The 17,552-nt window shown below is 40.8% G+C and overlaps 1 protein-coding gene across 1 annotated transcript in view; it reads left to right on the top strand.

The window, feature by feature from the left end:
* The first annotated feature begins 4,057 nt into the window (after window positions 1-4,057).
* The window catches only part of LOC136863981 (protein Asterix), a 142,727-nt gene continuing 129,232 nt past the window's right edge, over window positions 4,058-17,552 (top strand). Inside the window, exon 1 of the mRNA XM_067140449.2 lies at window positions 4,058-4,187. Within this exon, the coding sequence (XP_066996550.2) occupies window positions 4,093-4,187 (95 nt within the window). The 5' untranslated portion in view covers window positions 4,058-4,092. The remainder of the gene's footprint in view (window positions 4,188-17,552) is intronic.

Below are 17,552 nucleotides of genomic sequence, written 5' to 3'. Positions count from 1 at the left end.
TCACTGCAGAAGTGCCACAGACGATTTTCGGTATCTGAGGACTCCTCGATCTTGAAAACGAATAAGACACAATGTTGGACTTTGAGTAGCTGGAGAACATATATGTTCTAAACAGCCTTTACAGTCTGTTTTTTCTTTTGCCATACGAACCATAATGTCATTGTATTCCTCTTGGCGTCTTAGGTAGCTGAAAAAGAGCTCGATGTCATAGCTGTTAGGTCCCTCATCAATGCATAATGCAAATGTATACTTATGAGGTATTTTACGCAGGCCACAGTGGACTGGGTAGTCAAGATCTATGCCCGACACATTTCTCACATGATTCTTCTTTACTTTCTCTGAATGCATTTTAAGTTTCTTAATACATGACAGGAAATCATTAACTAACCAACTGAGGAGTTATCTTCAGTACGGTACTAAAAGTTGCATTTTTTTTTCTAGTGAATTTACATCGCACCGACACAGAAAGGTATTATGGCGACGATGGGATAGGAAAGGCCTAGGAGTTGGAAGGAAGCGGCCGTGGCCTTAATTAAGGTACAGCCCCAGCATTTGCCTGGTGTCAAAATGGGAAACCACAGAAAACCATCTTCAGGGCTACCGACAGTGGGATTCGAACCCACTATCTCCCGGATGCAAGCTCACAGCCGCGCGCCCCTAACCGTACGACTAACTCGCCCGGTTGAAAGATGCTCGTTTGTTCTCGTTCCTGAATATGTCCCATGTGAGGTGCTGCATACATTATGCGTATTGAACAATTTAATAAAATGCTCCATAAAACAAATGGCTTATTTTAAACTGTATTTTATGCTCTCGGGACAAAACCACCTCCATCCTTTACAAACCAGATATTGTTTCAGGGGAAAATACAATATTTTTAGCTCTTGTTACATTCATTTTCGTGAAATTTGCTGGGAAAATTATTTTCCTCGTTGGTTTCCTAATTTATGATTTCTGAGTTTGAAGATGCCTCTCAAATGATTGCCGGTCACGGTAGCATAGTTTTAAAAACGTCCAGTGACAAATTTTGGGATCGCCCGATTCTTATGACGTAACTCGGATCAAAACTTAGGAACATTCACTGGGAACTTGTGAAACGAAATTCCGCTACCTTTAATTTCTCGTGAATAAACCATGACTGGAACTGCGAATGCTTAACATCTGACAAATACATAATACATTCACAACCAACTCAGTTAATGAACACGTTTAAAGGCGCGAGCCTGGTCGACAGGGGGCAAGAAAGCGATCCTAGCGGCCCGGCATTGAACTTCAGTGTAACCTCTTCCCACCGCCGTCTCAATCCTATATACTGCCTGCTCTATACCATGCGGTTAACATGCTTCTCAGCGTGAGCTCTTAGTGTCACGAACCTCCGCTAGGGGCGCCAGCTAACGCACCCAACTTATCTCCGTACCCACGTTATTGTGTTCCAGTGCGTTTTCATCGAGCATTTATGTGTGTCTCTGGTTGTAAAATAATTAATTGTTGTGTTCCTCTCTGTATATCAAAGCAAGAAATCCAAATTCTTCAGGTGTGAGGATTCCTGTTATCCCCCAAGTAAAGAACTTTGGGAAAATTGGCTTAACGCTATATCAAGGTAAGGATCAACCAAGGGTAATGAATGGATTCCATCCGATTATTCTCGTGTTTGTAGCCTGAACTTTAGAGGTGGAAATAAAAGATAAAACTAAAAGAAAAATATATTGAAGCCAGAGAGCGTGTCTAGACGGTCTTAAAATTATCCCCATTATCTTCAAACCAGAAAAATTGCTCCACGAAAGACCAGACAGCGACAATATTTCTTCGGAAGAAATATATGATGAAACAAGCTCTTCAACCCCCAGGAAATGCATTGGATGACGAGTACGAAATTCATTTGAACAACGATGCATCAATCCAAGTCAATATTCCAGCGAGGAATCAGACATTACGGGCTCCGATCAAGAATTCTGAGGCTGCGATAACAGCTAATGACTAACCATAATGTTAAAATACTACAGAGACAATTCGAAGACAACCCAGAAATTGATCGTCTGAATAAAGTAAAGGAAGCAGCCAAATTTAAAGGAAAAGGCCGGTTTTTAAAAATCAAATCCATAATTTTCGCAAGACAAACTCCGGGCAGTCAGACCACTCACGCGGTACCATGTGGCGTGGGGAATAGTATCCCAAACGGTTACGAATATGGAAGGAGGACTGGTCTAGTGTCAGCTCCGTCACAAAGTACTCTGGACAGGTAGCCTAAATGGAAAATGTTGATAGTGTTTGTCGGGATTTCCCAATTAGTGGAGGAAAGACTTAGAGTTGAATGTAAAACTCTCAGACCAACAGAGAGGAGTGTAACAGTAATCGCCGATTAAATGGCTGATTAGGTACGGCTCCTCTACGACCGAACCAGTGACAAGTTCGTTTGCGTGGTCAATGTTCAAGGTGTATGCAGCACAGATATTGTAAAATCTCCTGCTCTCGCGAATAAACGGTTGTGTTTTCTTGTAATCCGACTTTCAAAGAAGTTCTCTAGTCCTGCTGCCTACTTCCTCGTTAAAGGCTTAGAAGTCTCCGACCTATCCCTTTTGGTTCAGAAATGATTACTGTAATGCCTTTCGGCAAAACAATCTAAATTGTGTGCATTTCTATTCAACAGCAGATAAAATACTTACAATGGTTGAATGATGATTTGATTGAGTACGTTAAAATAATTCAGTTGGAATCAAAACGTGAAAAAATGAAGTATCTGACTGATGAGACGGCAGATGCTGTCTCGCTAACTGTGAAATCTATAGTGGAATGTGTGTCTTGTCTGTTACAAAATCGGTTATTTTATTTTCCCATTAGATGATTTTCTGGAGAAGCAATAGAAGCTCTATTTAGTTAAGTGAGATTGGGTGGTGGATGTAATGACACGACGAACGCACGCACTGCATTACGTGCTATAAAACGTATCCTGAAATCTGGTCATGAACAAAGGGTCAGCGAAATAGTGGTAGAATTATTTTCGCGTCCACTTCTGGGAAATAAAAGTAAGGAAAGGACTGAAAAGGTGCTCCGTTATTCGTGACGAGAAAATTCTGAAATTTTGTATGTACCATGTAGCATGGGATGATCCTAATATATCTACTGTAACTGGTAATATTGTATATATTATACGTTTCTATATCTTAAGCCAAGCTCAAATGTGAAATGTTAGTTTCTGTATGTGCATTATCTTCTCAATTAGTAACATATTAAGGATTATTTTTCATTTTATATTGGTGTTACGGACCAACTCTCATTTAACCAACATGTGCTCTGGGTGCGGTAAGTGCTGCCATCTGCAATGCCGCTGTAAACGCAATCCTCGCGGCACAGAGCAGGCAGTATATAGAGATTGAGACGGCGGTGCCTCTTCCATAGCGTTTTACGGGCTCTATTTCCAGGCGTTGTATTATAACGTAGAAAGATCCAGATTCAGTAGGTAAATTCTCTTTGGTAGGTCAGATACTCTTTGGTAGAAACGGTTTAGGGTAACACGACGTTAGTCATATCACATGTCCTTGGTAAGCTTTCATTACACTTTGCGCGATATATACATTCTACCCCTCCATTTGTGTTATTCCATCCTTAATACTAGATCCTTTAGTTGTTGTGTGCTATCCTTTGTACTTCCCAATTGTCGGCTCGTTCCGTATGTCAAAGTAGAAGACGCCAAGATGAGCCACTTCGGCGTGAAGATATAGTACCTTGTGTCCCCGTGCTTACTCCTATGTCTATTACACTTACACCCACAAGATGTCGATGTTCACCCATACCAGTGATCCTTGTACTGTGAGATGAAGTATTTCTTAGTCACCATAACTAAATGTTTCTGAGTGTTCGACGGTGTTTCATTTACAAAGTATTGGAACTGGGTGTTAGTTACATACAGAGCCCAACCAAATATCAAGAAAGAAAGAAAGAAAGATAACGTAGGCAACGGTCCCGATATTTCAGACCCAATATGGCCGCCACCGCAAAGCATTGTGGTAGCGTGACCAGACCGCCCTGGAAGCGTGACCAGACCTTCCTGGAAGCTCGAGACGGCTTGGCCAAGTTGAGAAAGAAGAAAAAGAAATGCACTGGGATGGAATTTTGAGTAGTTTTTCTGTAAACATGCATGGAAGTGGTGGAAGTTCGTCTGATCCTCGAAGGCCCGATAAGGAGCATAGGTGAGGCAGCAAATTATTAAAAGGGGTTACGCGATGTAAGTTTGTACAGGTTTACTATTTTTTAATATTTACAGGTTTGTTTTGTTGCTGGAATATTGGAATGCAGTCCATAAGGCTGTTTGGTGTACTTGTGATTTTCGGAAATAATTTCTTTTGAAAACGTTACAAAGATGATGCCAGTATCGATATGGGTATTTGCAATTTGGCATCGATTTGCCAAAGTATTTTCAGAAGCGCTTCAACAACGTGGGTTCGAATCCCACAGCCAGCAGGCCTAAAATGTCTTTCCGTGGTTTCCCCATTTTCACACCAGGCAAATAGTGGGCGATGAAATGTCGTATGGCTTTTAGTGCCGGGATATTCCAGGACGGGTTCGGCTCGCCAGGTGCATGTCTTTCTATTTGACCCCGTAGGCGACCTGCGCGGCGTGATGAGGATGAGATGATGATGACAACACATACACCCAGCCACCGTGCCATTGGAATTAACCAATTAAGGTTAAAATCCCTGACCCCGCCGGGAATCGAACCGGGGACCCTCGGAACCGAAGGCCAGTACGCTGACCGTTCAGCAAACGAGTCGGACAAAAAACTTCGATGTGTTGGTGCGACGTTAAACCCATACATACGTACAAACATACATTATAATTATAGACCGTTATGCCTTTCAGCGTTCAGTCTGCAAACCTCTGTGAATTTACTAAATGTTACCACAATCCTCTACTTGCAACTACTGCTGTGGCCTCATTTAGTTCTATACCTCTTATCTTTAAATCATTAGAAACTGAGTCTAACCATTGTTGTCTTGGCCTCCCTCTGCTTCTCTTACCCTCCATAACGGAGTCCATTATTCTCTTAGGTAACCTATCCTCCATTCGTCCCACATGACCCCACCACCAAAGCTGGTTTATGTGTACAGCTTCATCCATCAAGTTCATTCCTAACTTAGCCTTTATCTCCTCATTCCGAGTACCGTCCTGCCGTTGTTCCCACCTGTTTGTACCAGCAATCATTCTTTCATGTCTGTTACTTCTAACATATGAACAAGATATCCTGAGTCCACCCAGCTTTCGTTCCCGTAAAGTAAATTTGGTCTGAAAACAGACCGATATAAGGATAGTTTCGTCCGAGAGCTGACTTCCTTCCTACAGAATACTGTTGATAGCAATTGCGAGCTCACTGCATTAGCTTTACTACACCTTGATTCAATCTCACTTATTACATTACCACCTTGGGAGAACACACAACCCAAATGCTTGAAATTATCTACCTGTACCAGCTTTGTATCACCAATCTGACATTCAGTTCTGTTGAATTTTTTACCTACTGACATCAGTTTAGTCTTCGAAAGGCTAATTTTCATACCATACTCATTGCCCCTATTTTCAGGTTCCAGGATATTAGACTGCAGGCCTTCGGCACAATTTGCCATTATGACCAAGTCGTCAGCATAGGCCAGACTGCTTACTATATTTCAACCTAACTGAATCCCTCCCTGCCACTTTATACCTTTCAGCAGGTGATCCATGTAAACTACGAACAGCAAAGGTGAAAGATTACAGCCTTTTCTAACTCCTGTAAGTACCCTGAACCAAGAACTCATTGTCAATTGTCAATATAAATGCCTTTGATTGATTTTAATAATCTACCTTTTGATTCCATAGTACCCCAGTATGGCAAACGTCTTTTCCCTCGGTACCCTGTCATATGCTTTCTCTAGGTCTACGAAACATAAACAAGCTGTCTATTCCTTTTGTAACATTTTTCAGTTACCCGACGCATACTGAAAATCTGACCCTGACAGCCCCTCTGTGGTCTGAAACCACACTGGTTTCCATCCAACTTCTTCTCAACCACTGATCTCACCCACCCTTCGAAGATGCCAGTGAATACTTTGCCTGGTATACTAATCAACGAGATTCCTCGATAGTTGTTGCAATCCTTCCTGTTCCCTTGACGCACTGCGGGTGGAGAATGCACATGTAGAATACACCCACGGTATCCCCTGCCTGTCGTAAGAGGCAATTTAAAGGGGCCCAAGGGGCTCTCAACTTGGGAGTGTGGATTGGCGATCACGGGGCCCTTAGCTGTGTCCTGGCATTGCTTCCACTTACTTGTGCCAGGCTCCTCACTTTAGTCTTCTGTCCAACCTCCCTTGGTCAACTCTTGTTCTTTTCCGACCTCGACGGTATTATAGCATTCGAGGCCTAGGGAGTCTTTCGTTTTCACGCCCTTCGTGGCCCTTGCCTTTCTTTGTCCGTTACTTCATTTTTCGAAATGACGGATCACTACCTTTTTCTTCTTTTTTCTCTTTATCTACCCCCTGTGGGTGGGGGATGCAGACGAAGAATACACCCACAGTATCCTCTGCCTGTCCTAGGAGGTGACTAAAAGGGGCGACCAAGGGATGATCATATTAGAACCATGAAACTTCTTGTGATTAGTACCACCACGCGGGGAACACCATGGGTCGCCATCACTTGCACGTAGTACCACTATGTTGGGTACCAAATAGGTTTGTGATTAGTAGCAGACGAGGGCACGGCAGCTTTTACAGCACCTGTGATTAGTAGCACTATATGAGCGACACCATGGGATGAAGGAACCCATGGTTGTGGCTTGCCTGTGATTAGTACCCACTATATGAGGAACACCATGGGATAGTAAGAGTCCCTGTGGTTAGTAACACTTACAGTAGCCTAGGTGATGAACACCATAGGGTTTGCGTTGCCTGTCAAGGGCGCTGCAATGTGCGAAACACATTAGGTCTGTAATACATGTGCGAATTTCATTACCTGTGAGTCGTACCATAGGGTTTGCATTGCCTGTCAAGGGCGCCATAATGTGTGAAACACATTAGGTCTGTAATACATGTGCGAATTTCATTACCTGTGAGTCGTACCATACTGTATGGAATACCGCGAGTCTACACTACTCTTGATTAGTACCGCAACCTGGCTAATACCATGGTTCTACTTTTTAGCGATAAATACCATTATGAGGGCTGATGACCTGGATTTTGGACCCGTTTCGACAACGAGCATATTCTAATCGATTCAGCATCATGCTTTAGAAGCAGTCCCTTGGTCCGTACTACTATTGTTTTGTGCCAGCTTCTGTGCATGTTAGGCAATGTGGGTCGGATCCACTGATCGTTTTCACTTCATATCCATCCATTCATTCTTCATTCTCACGCTTTGAATTCTCGTCAGTGGAGGATTTTGGACTTTTAATGTGTTTTCTCGTTTCGTACCAGTAGGGGCCGATGACCTCGATGTTAGGCCCCTTTAAACAACAAACATCAATCAATCATCATCACCTGTTCCCTTGCTTATAGATAGGTGTCCAATCTGAAGGTACCTTACCAACACTCCATGCTAATCTTACTACTCTATGAAGCCATTTCATCCCTGTCATCCCACTATACTTCACCATTTCAGGTCTAATTTCATCTATTCCTGCTGCTTTATGACAGTGGAGTTTATTTACCATTCTTTCCACTTCCTTAAGCGTAATTTCACCAACATAATTTTCCTCCTCACCATGAGCCTGGCTGTTTGCAACACCACCAGGAAGATTTCCTTTTACGTTGAGAAGATGTTCAAAATATTCCCTCCACCTCTCCAGTAATTTGCTGGGATCTGTTATGAGTTCACCTGAATTACCCAAAACACTGTTAATTTCTGTTTTCCCTCTCTTCCTGAGATTTTTTATTACTGTCCAGAAAGGTTTCTCTGCTGCTTGACCTAGCCTTTCCAGATTATTACCAAAATCTTCCCATGACTTCTTTTTGGATTCAACAACTATTTGTTTCGCTCTGTTTCTTTCATCTACGTTCATTTCCCTGTCTGATCAGCCCCTGTTTGGAACCATTTCTGATAAGTCTTCTTTTTACATTTACAAGCTGCTCTCACTTCATCATTCCACCAAGATGTTCGATTTTCTCATCTTTACACACAGTTGTTCCTAGGCATTCCCTTGCTATTTCTACTACAGCATCCCTGTATGTCCCCCCATTCTCTTTCTATATCCTGAACATGCTTACTGCCTACTGTTTGAAACTTCTCACTAATCATATCCATGTACTTCTAATTTCCTCGTCCTGTAGATTTTCTACCCTTATTTGTTTGCAGACATATTTCACTAGGCCTATAGATACTTAGTTCACTACAGATCAGATAGTGGTCTGTATCATCGAAAAATCCCTGGAAAACTCGTACTTTCCTGACAGACTTTCTGATTTCAAAGTCTGTTAAGATGTAGTCTATTATGGATCTGGTGCCCCTAGCCTCCCATGTGTAGCGGTGAATAGCCTTATGCTTGAAGAATGTATTCCTAACTGCTAAACCCATACTAGCACAGAAGCCCAGCAAACACTTCCCATTCCCATCTTCCCCACATTTACCAATCGCCCTTTCGTATCCTTCAGCTCTATTTCCAACTCTCGCATTGAAATCAACCATTAGCACTATCCTATCCTCGTTTTTGACCCTGACTTGTTGTTTGAGTCATCAGTCCATAGACTGGTTTGATGCAGCTCTCCATGCCACCCTATCCTGTGCTAACCTTTTCATTTCTACGTAACTATTGCATCCTACATCTGCTCTAATCTGTTTGTCATATTCATACCTTGGTCTACCCCTACCGTTCTTGCCACCTACACTTCCTTCAAAAACCAACTGAACAAGTCCTGCGTGTCTTAAGATGTGTCCTATCATTCTATCTCTTCTTCTCGTCAAATTTAGCCAAATCGATCTCCTCTCACCAATTCGATTCAGTATCTCTTCATTCGTGATTCGATCTATCCATCTCACCTTCAGCATTCTTCTATAACACCACATTTCAAAAGCTTCTATTCTCTTTCTTTCTGAGCTAGTTATCGTCCATGTTTCACTTCCATGCAATGCCACGCTCCACACAAAAGTCTTCAAAAACATCTTTCTAATTCCGATATCAATGTTTGAAGTGAGCAAATTTCTTTTCTTAAGAAAGCTCTTCCTTGCTTGTGCTAGTCTGCATTTTATGTCCTCCTTACTTCTGCCATCGTTGGTTATTTTACTACCCAAGTAACAATATTCATCTACTTCCTTTAAGACTTTGTTTCCTAATCTAATATTTCCTATATCACCTGCCTTCGTTCGACTGCACTTCATTACTTTTGTTTTGGACTTATTTATTTTCATCTTGTACTCCTTACCTAAGACTTCATCCATACCATTCAGCAACTTCTCGAGATCTTCTGCAGTCTCAGATAAAATAACAATATCATCGGCAAATCTCAAGGTTTTGATTTCCTCTCCTTGGACTGTGATTCCCTTTCCAAATTTCTCTTTGATTTCCTTTACTGCCTGTTCTATGTAAACATTGAAAAGGAGAGGGGACAAACTGCAGCCTTGCCTCACTCCTTTCTGGATTGCTGCTGATTTTTCAAAGCCCTCGATTCTTATCACTGCAGACTGATTTTTATACAGGTTGTAGATAATTCTTCGTTCTCGGTATCTGATCCCTATCATCTTCAGAATCATAAATAGCCTGGTCCAATCAACATTATCGAATGCCTTTTCTAGATCTACGAATGCCATGTACGTGGGCTTGTCCTTCTTGATTCAATCCTCTAAGATCAGACGTAAAGTCAGGATTGCTTCACGTGTTCCTACATTTCTTCTGAAGCCAAATTGATCTTCCCCCAACTCAGCTTCAACTTGTTTTTCCATTCTTCTGTAAATAATACGTGTTAAAATTTTGCAGGCATGAGATACTAAACTAATAGTGCGGTAGTTTTCACACCTGTCAGCACCGGCTTTCTTGGGAATAGGTATAACAACATTCTGCCGAAAATCGGATGGGACTTCTCCTGTCTCATACATCTTGCACACTAAATGAAATAACCTTACCATGCTGGTTTCTCCTAAGGCAGTCAGTAATTCAGAGGGAATATCATCAATTCCAGGTGCCTTGTTCCTATTTAGGTCACTCACAGCTCTGTGAAACTCTGACCTCAAAATTGGGTCTCCCATTTCATCAGCATCAACAGCCTCTTCATGTTCCAGAACGAAATTATCTACATCGTTACCTTGATACAACTGTTGGATATGCTCCTGCCATCTTTCTGCTTTGTCTTCTTTCCCTAGAAGTGGCTTTCCATCTGAGCTCTTAATATTCATGCACCTAGATTTCCTTTCTCCAAGGGTTTCCTTGATTTTCCTGTATGCCGCATCTACCTTTCCCAGGACCATACAGCCTTCGACATCCTTGCACTTCTCCTTCAGCCATTCTTCCTTAGCTACCTTGCACTTTCTATCCACTTGATTCTTTAATCGCCTGTATTCTTTTCTGCCCTCTTCATTTCTAGCATTCTTGTATTTCCGTCGTTCATCAATCAGGTCTAGTATCTCCTGAGTTATCCACTGATTCTTAGTTGATCTTTTCTTCCTTCCTAACATTTCTTCAGCAGCCCTACTGACTTCATTTTTCATGACTCTCCACTCTTCCTCTACTGTGTTTCTTTCGGCCTTTTCATTTAGTCCTTGTGCAACATGTTCCTTGAAACGATCCATCACACTCTTTTCTTTCAACTTGTCTAGATCCCATCTTTTTGCATTCTTTCCTTTCTTCAATTTCTTCAACTTCAGATGGCATTTCATGACCAACAAGTTGTGGTCAGAGTCCACGTCTGCTCCTGGGAAAGTTTTGCAATCCAACACCTGGTTTCTGAATCTCTGCCTAATCATAATGAAGTCTATTTGATACCTTCCAGTGTCTCCAGGTCTCGTCCACGTATACAGCCGTCGTTTGTGGTGTTTGAACCAAGTATTGGCGAGGACTAAATTATGGTCAGTGCAGAATTCAACCAGCCGACTTCCTCTTTCGTTCCTTTGTCCCAATCCAAATTCTCCTACTGTGCTACCTTCTCTTCCTTGGCCTACCACTGCGTTCCAGTCTCCCATCACAATTAGATTCTCGTCACCTTTGACATATTGTATTAAATCTTCTATCTCCTCATATATTCTTTCAATTTCTTCATCATCCGCTGAACTAGTAGGCATATAGACCTGCACTATTGTGGTGGGCATTGGTTTGGTGTCTATCTTGGCAACAATAATTCTTTCACTATGCTGGTCGTAGTACCTTATCCGCTGCCCTATTTTCTTATTCATTATTAAACCAACTCCTGCATTACCCCTGTTTGATTTCGTGTTGATAATTCGGTAGTCGCCTGACCAAAAATCCTGTTCTTCCTGCCAACGTACTTCACTTATACCAACTACATCTAACTTTAGCCTATCCATCTCCCTTTTCAGATTCTCTAACCTACCACTACGATTCAAACTCCTAACATTCCACGCTCCGACTCGCAGAATGTCAGTATCCATCTTCCTGATGATCGCCCCCTCTCGTGTAGTCCCCACCCGGAGATCCGAATGGGGGACTAGTTTACCTCCGGAATATTTTACCCGGGAGGAAGCCATCATCAGTACATCTTTCATACAGAGAGAGCTGCATGTCCTCGGGAGGTGGTTACGGCTGTAGTTTCCCGTTGCTTTCAGCCGTGTAGCAGTATCAACACAGCTAAGCCATGTTGAGTATTATTACAAGGCCGTATCAGTCAATCATCTAGACTGCCGCCCTTGCAACAACCGAAAGGCTGCTACCCCCCTTTCGATGAACCATTCGTTAGTCTGGTCTCTCAACAGATACCCATCCGATATGGTTGCACCTGCGGCTCGGCTATCTGCATCATTGGGTCACGCAAGCCTCCCCACCGCGGCAAGGTCACATGGTTCGCAGAGGACCCTGACTTAAAAAATAATAATCTTACGGAGAGTTTTATGCGATGCTAATTCCTACCATGCTACTGAATGACGTTTCTTCTTGTTGGCTGTAGGCCTAGTTTTTATTGGAATCAAAGGCCATTTGACTTTAAAATAGTTCTCTTACTACTGCATTGTGTATTGCTTAACACTGGGATATATGTTGTATTCCTATAGTTCTAATGCTGTAAATTTTAGTGTATTAGTGATCATGAAGCTGTTTTTGTGGTAGTTAAAAATAAATGTGATAGAAAGGAAGGTCTTAAAAGTAGGACTATTAGCCAGTACCATATGGCTGATAAAGCAGGCATGAGGCAGTTTCTAAATAGTAACTATGATCGGTGGAAAACGGTAAATAAAAATGTAAACAGACTCTGGGATGGGTATAAAGAAATTGTTGAGGAGTGCAAAAACAAGTTTGTACCTTTAAGACCGAGCTCGATAGCTGCAGTCGCTTAAGTGCGGCCAGTATTCGGGAGATAGTAGGTTCGAACCCCACTGTCGGCAGCCCTGAAAATGGTTTTCCGTGGTTTCCCATTTTCACACCAGGAAAATGCTGGGGCTGTACCTTAATTAAGGCCACGGCCGCTTCCTTCCCACTCCTAGCCCTTCCCTGTCCCATCATCGCCATAAGACCTATCTGTGTCGGTGCGATGTTAAGCAACTAGCAAAAAAAAAAAAAAGTACCTTTAAGGGTGGTAAGGAATGGTAAAGACCCACCTTATTATAATAGAGAAATAAAGAGACTTAGAAGGACATGCAGACTGGAAATAAATAGAGTTAGAAATGGCTGTGGAAGTAAGGAGAAATTGAAGGAACTTACTAGAAAATTGAATCTAGCAAAGAAGGCAGCTAAGGATAACATGGTGGCAAGCATAATTGGCAGTCATACAAATTTTAGTGAAAAATGGAAGGGTATGCATAGGTATTTTAAGGCAGAAACAGGTTCCAAGAAGGACATTCCAGGAATAATTAATGAACAAGGGGAGTGTGTTTGTGGATCTTCAAAAGGCAGAAGTATTCAGTCAGCAGTATGTAAAGATTGTTGGTTACAAGGATAATGTCAAGATAGAGGAGGAGACTAAGGCCAAAGAAGTAATATTATTTACATATGATAAAAAAAACATTTTCAATAAGATACAAAAGTTGAAAACTAGAAAAGCGGCTGGAATTGATCAGATTTCTGGAGATATACTAAAGAGAATGGGTTGGGATATAGTACCATATCTGAAGTACTTATTTGATTATTGTTTGGTCGGAGGAGCTATACCAGATGAATGGAGAGTTGCTATTGTAGCCCCTGTGTATAAAGGAAAGGGTGATAGACATAAAGCTGAAAATTACAGGCCAGTAAGTTTGACATGCTTTGTATGTAAGCTTTGGGAAGGCATTCTTTCTGATTATATTAGACATGTTTGTGAAATTAATAACTGGTTCGATAGAAGGCAATTCGGTTTTAGGAAAGGTTATTCCACTGTAGCTCAACTTGTAGGATTTCAGCAAGATATAGCAGATATCTTGGATTCTGGAGGTCAAATGGACTGTATCGCGATAGACCTGTGTAAAGCATTTGATAGGGTGGATCATGGGAGACTACTGGCAAAGATGAGTGCAATTGGACTAGACAAAAGAGTGACTGAATGGGTTGCTATATTTCTAGAAAATAGATCTCAGAGAATTAGAGTAGGTGAAGATTTATCTGACCCTGTAATAATTAAGAGGGGAATTCCTCAAGGCAGTATTATTGGACCTTTGTGTTTTCTTATATATATAAATGATATGAGTAAAGGAGTGGAATCGGAGGGAAGGCTTTTTGCGGATGATGTTATTCTCTATAGAGTGATAAATAAGTTAAAAGACTGTGAGCAACTGCAACGTGACCTCGAAAATGTTGTGAGATGGACAGCAGGCAATAGTATGTTGATAAACGGGGTTAAAAGTCAGGTTGTGAGTTTCACAAATAGGAAACGTCCTCTCAGTTTTAATTACTGCGTTGAGCGGGTGAAAGTTCCTTTTGGGGATCATTGTAAGTATTTAGGTGTTAATATAAGGAAAGATCTTCATTGGGGTAATCACATAAATGGGATTGTAAATAAAGGGTACAGATCTCTGCACATGGTTATGAGGGTATTTAGGGGTTGTAGTAAGGATATAAAGGAGAGGGCATATAAGTCTCTGGTAAGACCCCAACTAGAGTATGGTTCCAGTGTATGGGACCCTCACCAGGATTACCTGATTCAAGAACTGGAAAAAATCCAAAGAAAAGCAGCTCGATTTGTCCTGGGTGATTTCCGACAAAAGAGTAGCGTTACAAAAATGTTGCAAAGTTTGGGTTGGGAAGAATTGAGAGAAAGAAGAAAAGCTGCTCGACTAAGTGCCTCCAAACACAACAAATTTTCAGCTATGAGCTCTCATATGGAAGAAGCAGGTCATCATTTCACTACTATAGATCAAGACCTCACTATCATTAAAAAAGTAGGTAAAGGAAAATTAATGAACGAATTAGAAAACATCTATATATTTTTAGACCAATATTGCAACAAAAATTCAAACCTTAACGATATTATTGAAGTTAAATACCCATTATACGAAATTTTACCAAAATTGTTGCAATCTATAAACTTTAAACATAATAACTTAATAAACAATCTAAAATTATCTTCTTCCATGACCCATACCACTTTAGGAGGCACAGTTCCCTCCCCTTCCGCCCCCACGGGTCAACCACATCCAATGGCACTTAAACTCGACGCTACTCCCAACCCACCCCCACTTCCGCACCCTCCCCCACCAATCTCGCATCGGTATAACACTAGAAGCACAAATATTTCTCATTCAAATGCTACCATGGCAACTAATTAGCATTACAATAGTTAACAAGATAAAATAGAAGTTGAAATGCTACCATGGCAACTATTTAACATTACAACAGTTAAAAGATAAATGAAATTCACACACTACATATTTTCTTCAACTCACATCACAAAATTAACATCACAACTGTCAAAGGGGTAAGTAATTTTCACACATATCTTTTTCTTTTTTCTCTCCTCCTTTAATATTATTCCTTAACATTTCATTCTCCTCTTATTTCAGACATAACACCTCAAGCTCTACACAACCTCATATAGTTTCCTTTTGACTTTTAATGCAAGAAGCTACAACCACATCTACCAGCTAATTTTATTATAAATATAGCTACGTTTTCCGACGAATACCTGTCATCGCTCCTAAGCTTACTACCACTAAGAGTGACTTTTATCCCTAATTTATTAAGCTATTATAAGCTACTTTTGCCATCTCCAGAATAAGGCACCATATTTTACCAAATTTTATTTCAGCGCAGCAATTTTATCTACCAGCTAACCTGTCTTCGCTCCTAAGCACTTGAACAACTTACTACCACTAAGAATGTTTTTTATTCCTAATTTATTAAGCTATTATAAGTTACTTATGCCATCTCCAGAATAAGGCACCATATTTTACCAAATTTTAATTCAGCGCAGCAATTTTACGTATTATTTTTAAACTTCTAACTAACCACTTGTTACCACATTTAAAAAAAACAAGACATTTGCAAAAATCTATACAAATTGTACCTCTTACTTAAGTATAAAAACAATCAGGATCCTGATCTGTCTTTCTTTTAGGTTTGAGATTTTTAGGCTGATGATGCCCTCAACATGGGTGAAACATGTCCCTGTATGTAATATCTTAAGAACTATATTCTTAAATTTAAATAAAAAACACTTATCTATTGAACAGGTGGAATTTTTAATCTAATATTATTATTTGATTTTAAGTACATTTCAATACGGAACATAATATGAGATTTATAACATGTAATTATAACATGTAAGTGGTATGTTCCGAGCTGTCAGCGGAGAGATGGCGTGGAATGACAGTAGACGAATAAGTTCGAGTGGCGTTTATAAAAGTAGGAAAGATCACAATATGAAGATAAAGTTGGAATTCAAGAGGACAAACTGGGGCAAATATTCATTTATAGGAAGGGGAGTTAGGGATTGGAATAACTTACCAAGGGAGACGTTCAATAAATTTCCAATTTCTTTGAAATCATTTAGGAAAAGGCTAGGAAAGCAACAGATAGGGAATCTGCCACCTGGGCGACTGCCCTAAATGCAGATCAATATTGATTGATTGGAATAAGGAATAAAAACAGACAGAGCTGTAATTTGTTAGAAGTGGGATGGTTCATTTCAGTGTAATTACTTGTCTGGATTAAATAGTCCTCTTGAATGTGTGTGTGTATTATTTCTTTGTGAGGACTGAGATTTAGCTCTACAATGAAGACCAGCATGTGTGATTAAAGCTGATAGCCAACCATGTTGAATGGCCATCTATGGATATGTTAATGAAACGGCCAGCATCAGTTCGAGTAGCTGCAAAGGCAATGGTCTGGAAAAGAGAAATGTCATGTTATTCAGAATGACATAGATCTGTAGTTCATGTAAGACTGAAAGCAGGCTAAAGTTGCAGCCATTGTTTTCCCCAGAACATGGAGCTGCCCTCTCTATATGGTTGTTTGATGTAGTGGTAATTATCTCCAAGGTGAAATAAAAGTAATACCCCATTTGAAACTCAGGGTGGGTTATTTGTTACATAGCAAGAGGAATGTGACTGTGTTTGGGAAGTTTGATGTCTGTGTCTACATGGAGGATTTGAAAATTGTGAAAGAAAAATGAGGAAGTTGAAGTTAAATTTAGTGGTATTTTTGAGACACACTGTGGTAATAACTGAATTTCTTGTTGATTGCATAATTATTGGCACAATATTATATTCATTTTTATGTCTTAGTATTAAATAATTAAACTCGTTCCAGTGAATTAAAGGGGCTGCCTAGTCGAGACAGTAAAGGAGCGCTCTTTTCATCTGGAAGACTGTGGGTTTGATTCCCTATCAGGAAGTTTAACAATTTAAAAACAAGATTTCCACTCCTGGATGGATGCATGGCCATGAAGCACACACTGCCTACACCAAAAACGAGTGCCAGGCATAGTGCTAACCACTCTATCCCACTTAGCGCCAAGGTTATTGGTAGTGGAAGTCTTCATCTTTCACTCGTTCAGGGGCATTCATGGGCTGTCCGGTCTGTGTGTGGTCTGTTTATTTGCAGTTAGCATTTGCCCACTTCCACTTTTTCTGCTTTCTACCTTGAAAGAATGAAATAAATGTAAAGTCTTAACCATTGTCTCGTATGATCAGAGTCAACCCTCATGGCTAGTAGCAATATTGGTGTGTTGTTTGATATGGACAGACACACTCGCTACTTGTATAGCTAAAAAACAAATAGTTACTGCTTGAACCGGTCTTTCTGGCCAAAATGGCAAAGTAACCTCAGCCACAACCTTTCCACTCGGCGAGTCTTGATGTTATGTGTAAATGGGTGGGGCTGGATAAGCTATTGTAATAGAAAGGCTTGTCAATTAGGTGGTGTTTGTTTTGCTTGGCCAACAAAAATAAGTTTCCACCTCAAACACCCTCTCCCCCTCCCTCCTCCATACATGAACACACACATGCTGTTTTAGGGTCCT

This window comes from Anabrus simplex, chromosome 2 (assembly GCF_040414725.1).
Source record: "Anabrus simplex isolate iqAnaSimp1 chromosome 2, ASM4041472v1, whole genome shotgun sequence".
In the NCBI taxonomy this organism is placed as follows: Eukaryota; Metazoa; Arthropoda; class Insecta; order Orthoptera; family Tettigoniidae; genus Anabrus; species Anabrus simplex.
Note: the sequence above shows the minus strand (reverse complement) of the source record. Positions and strands in the feature narration are given on the sequence as shown.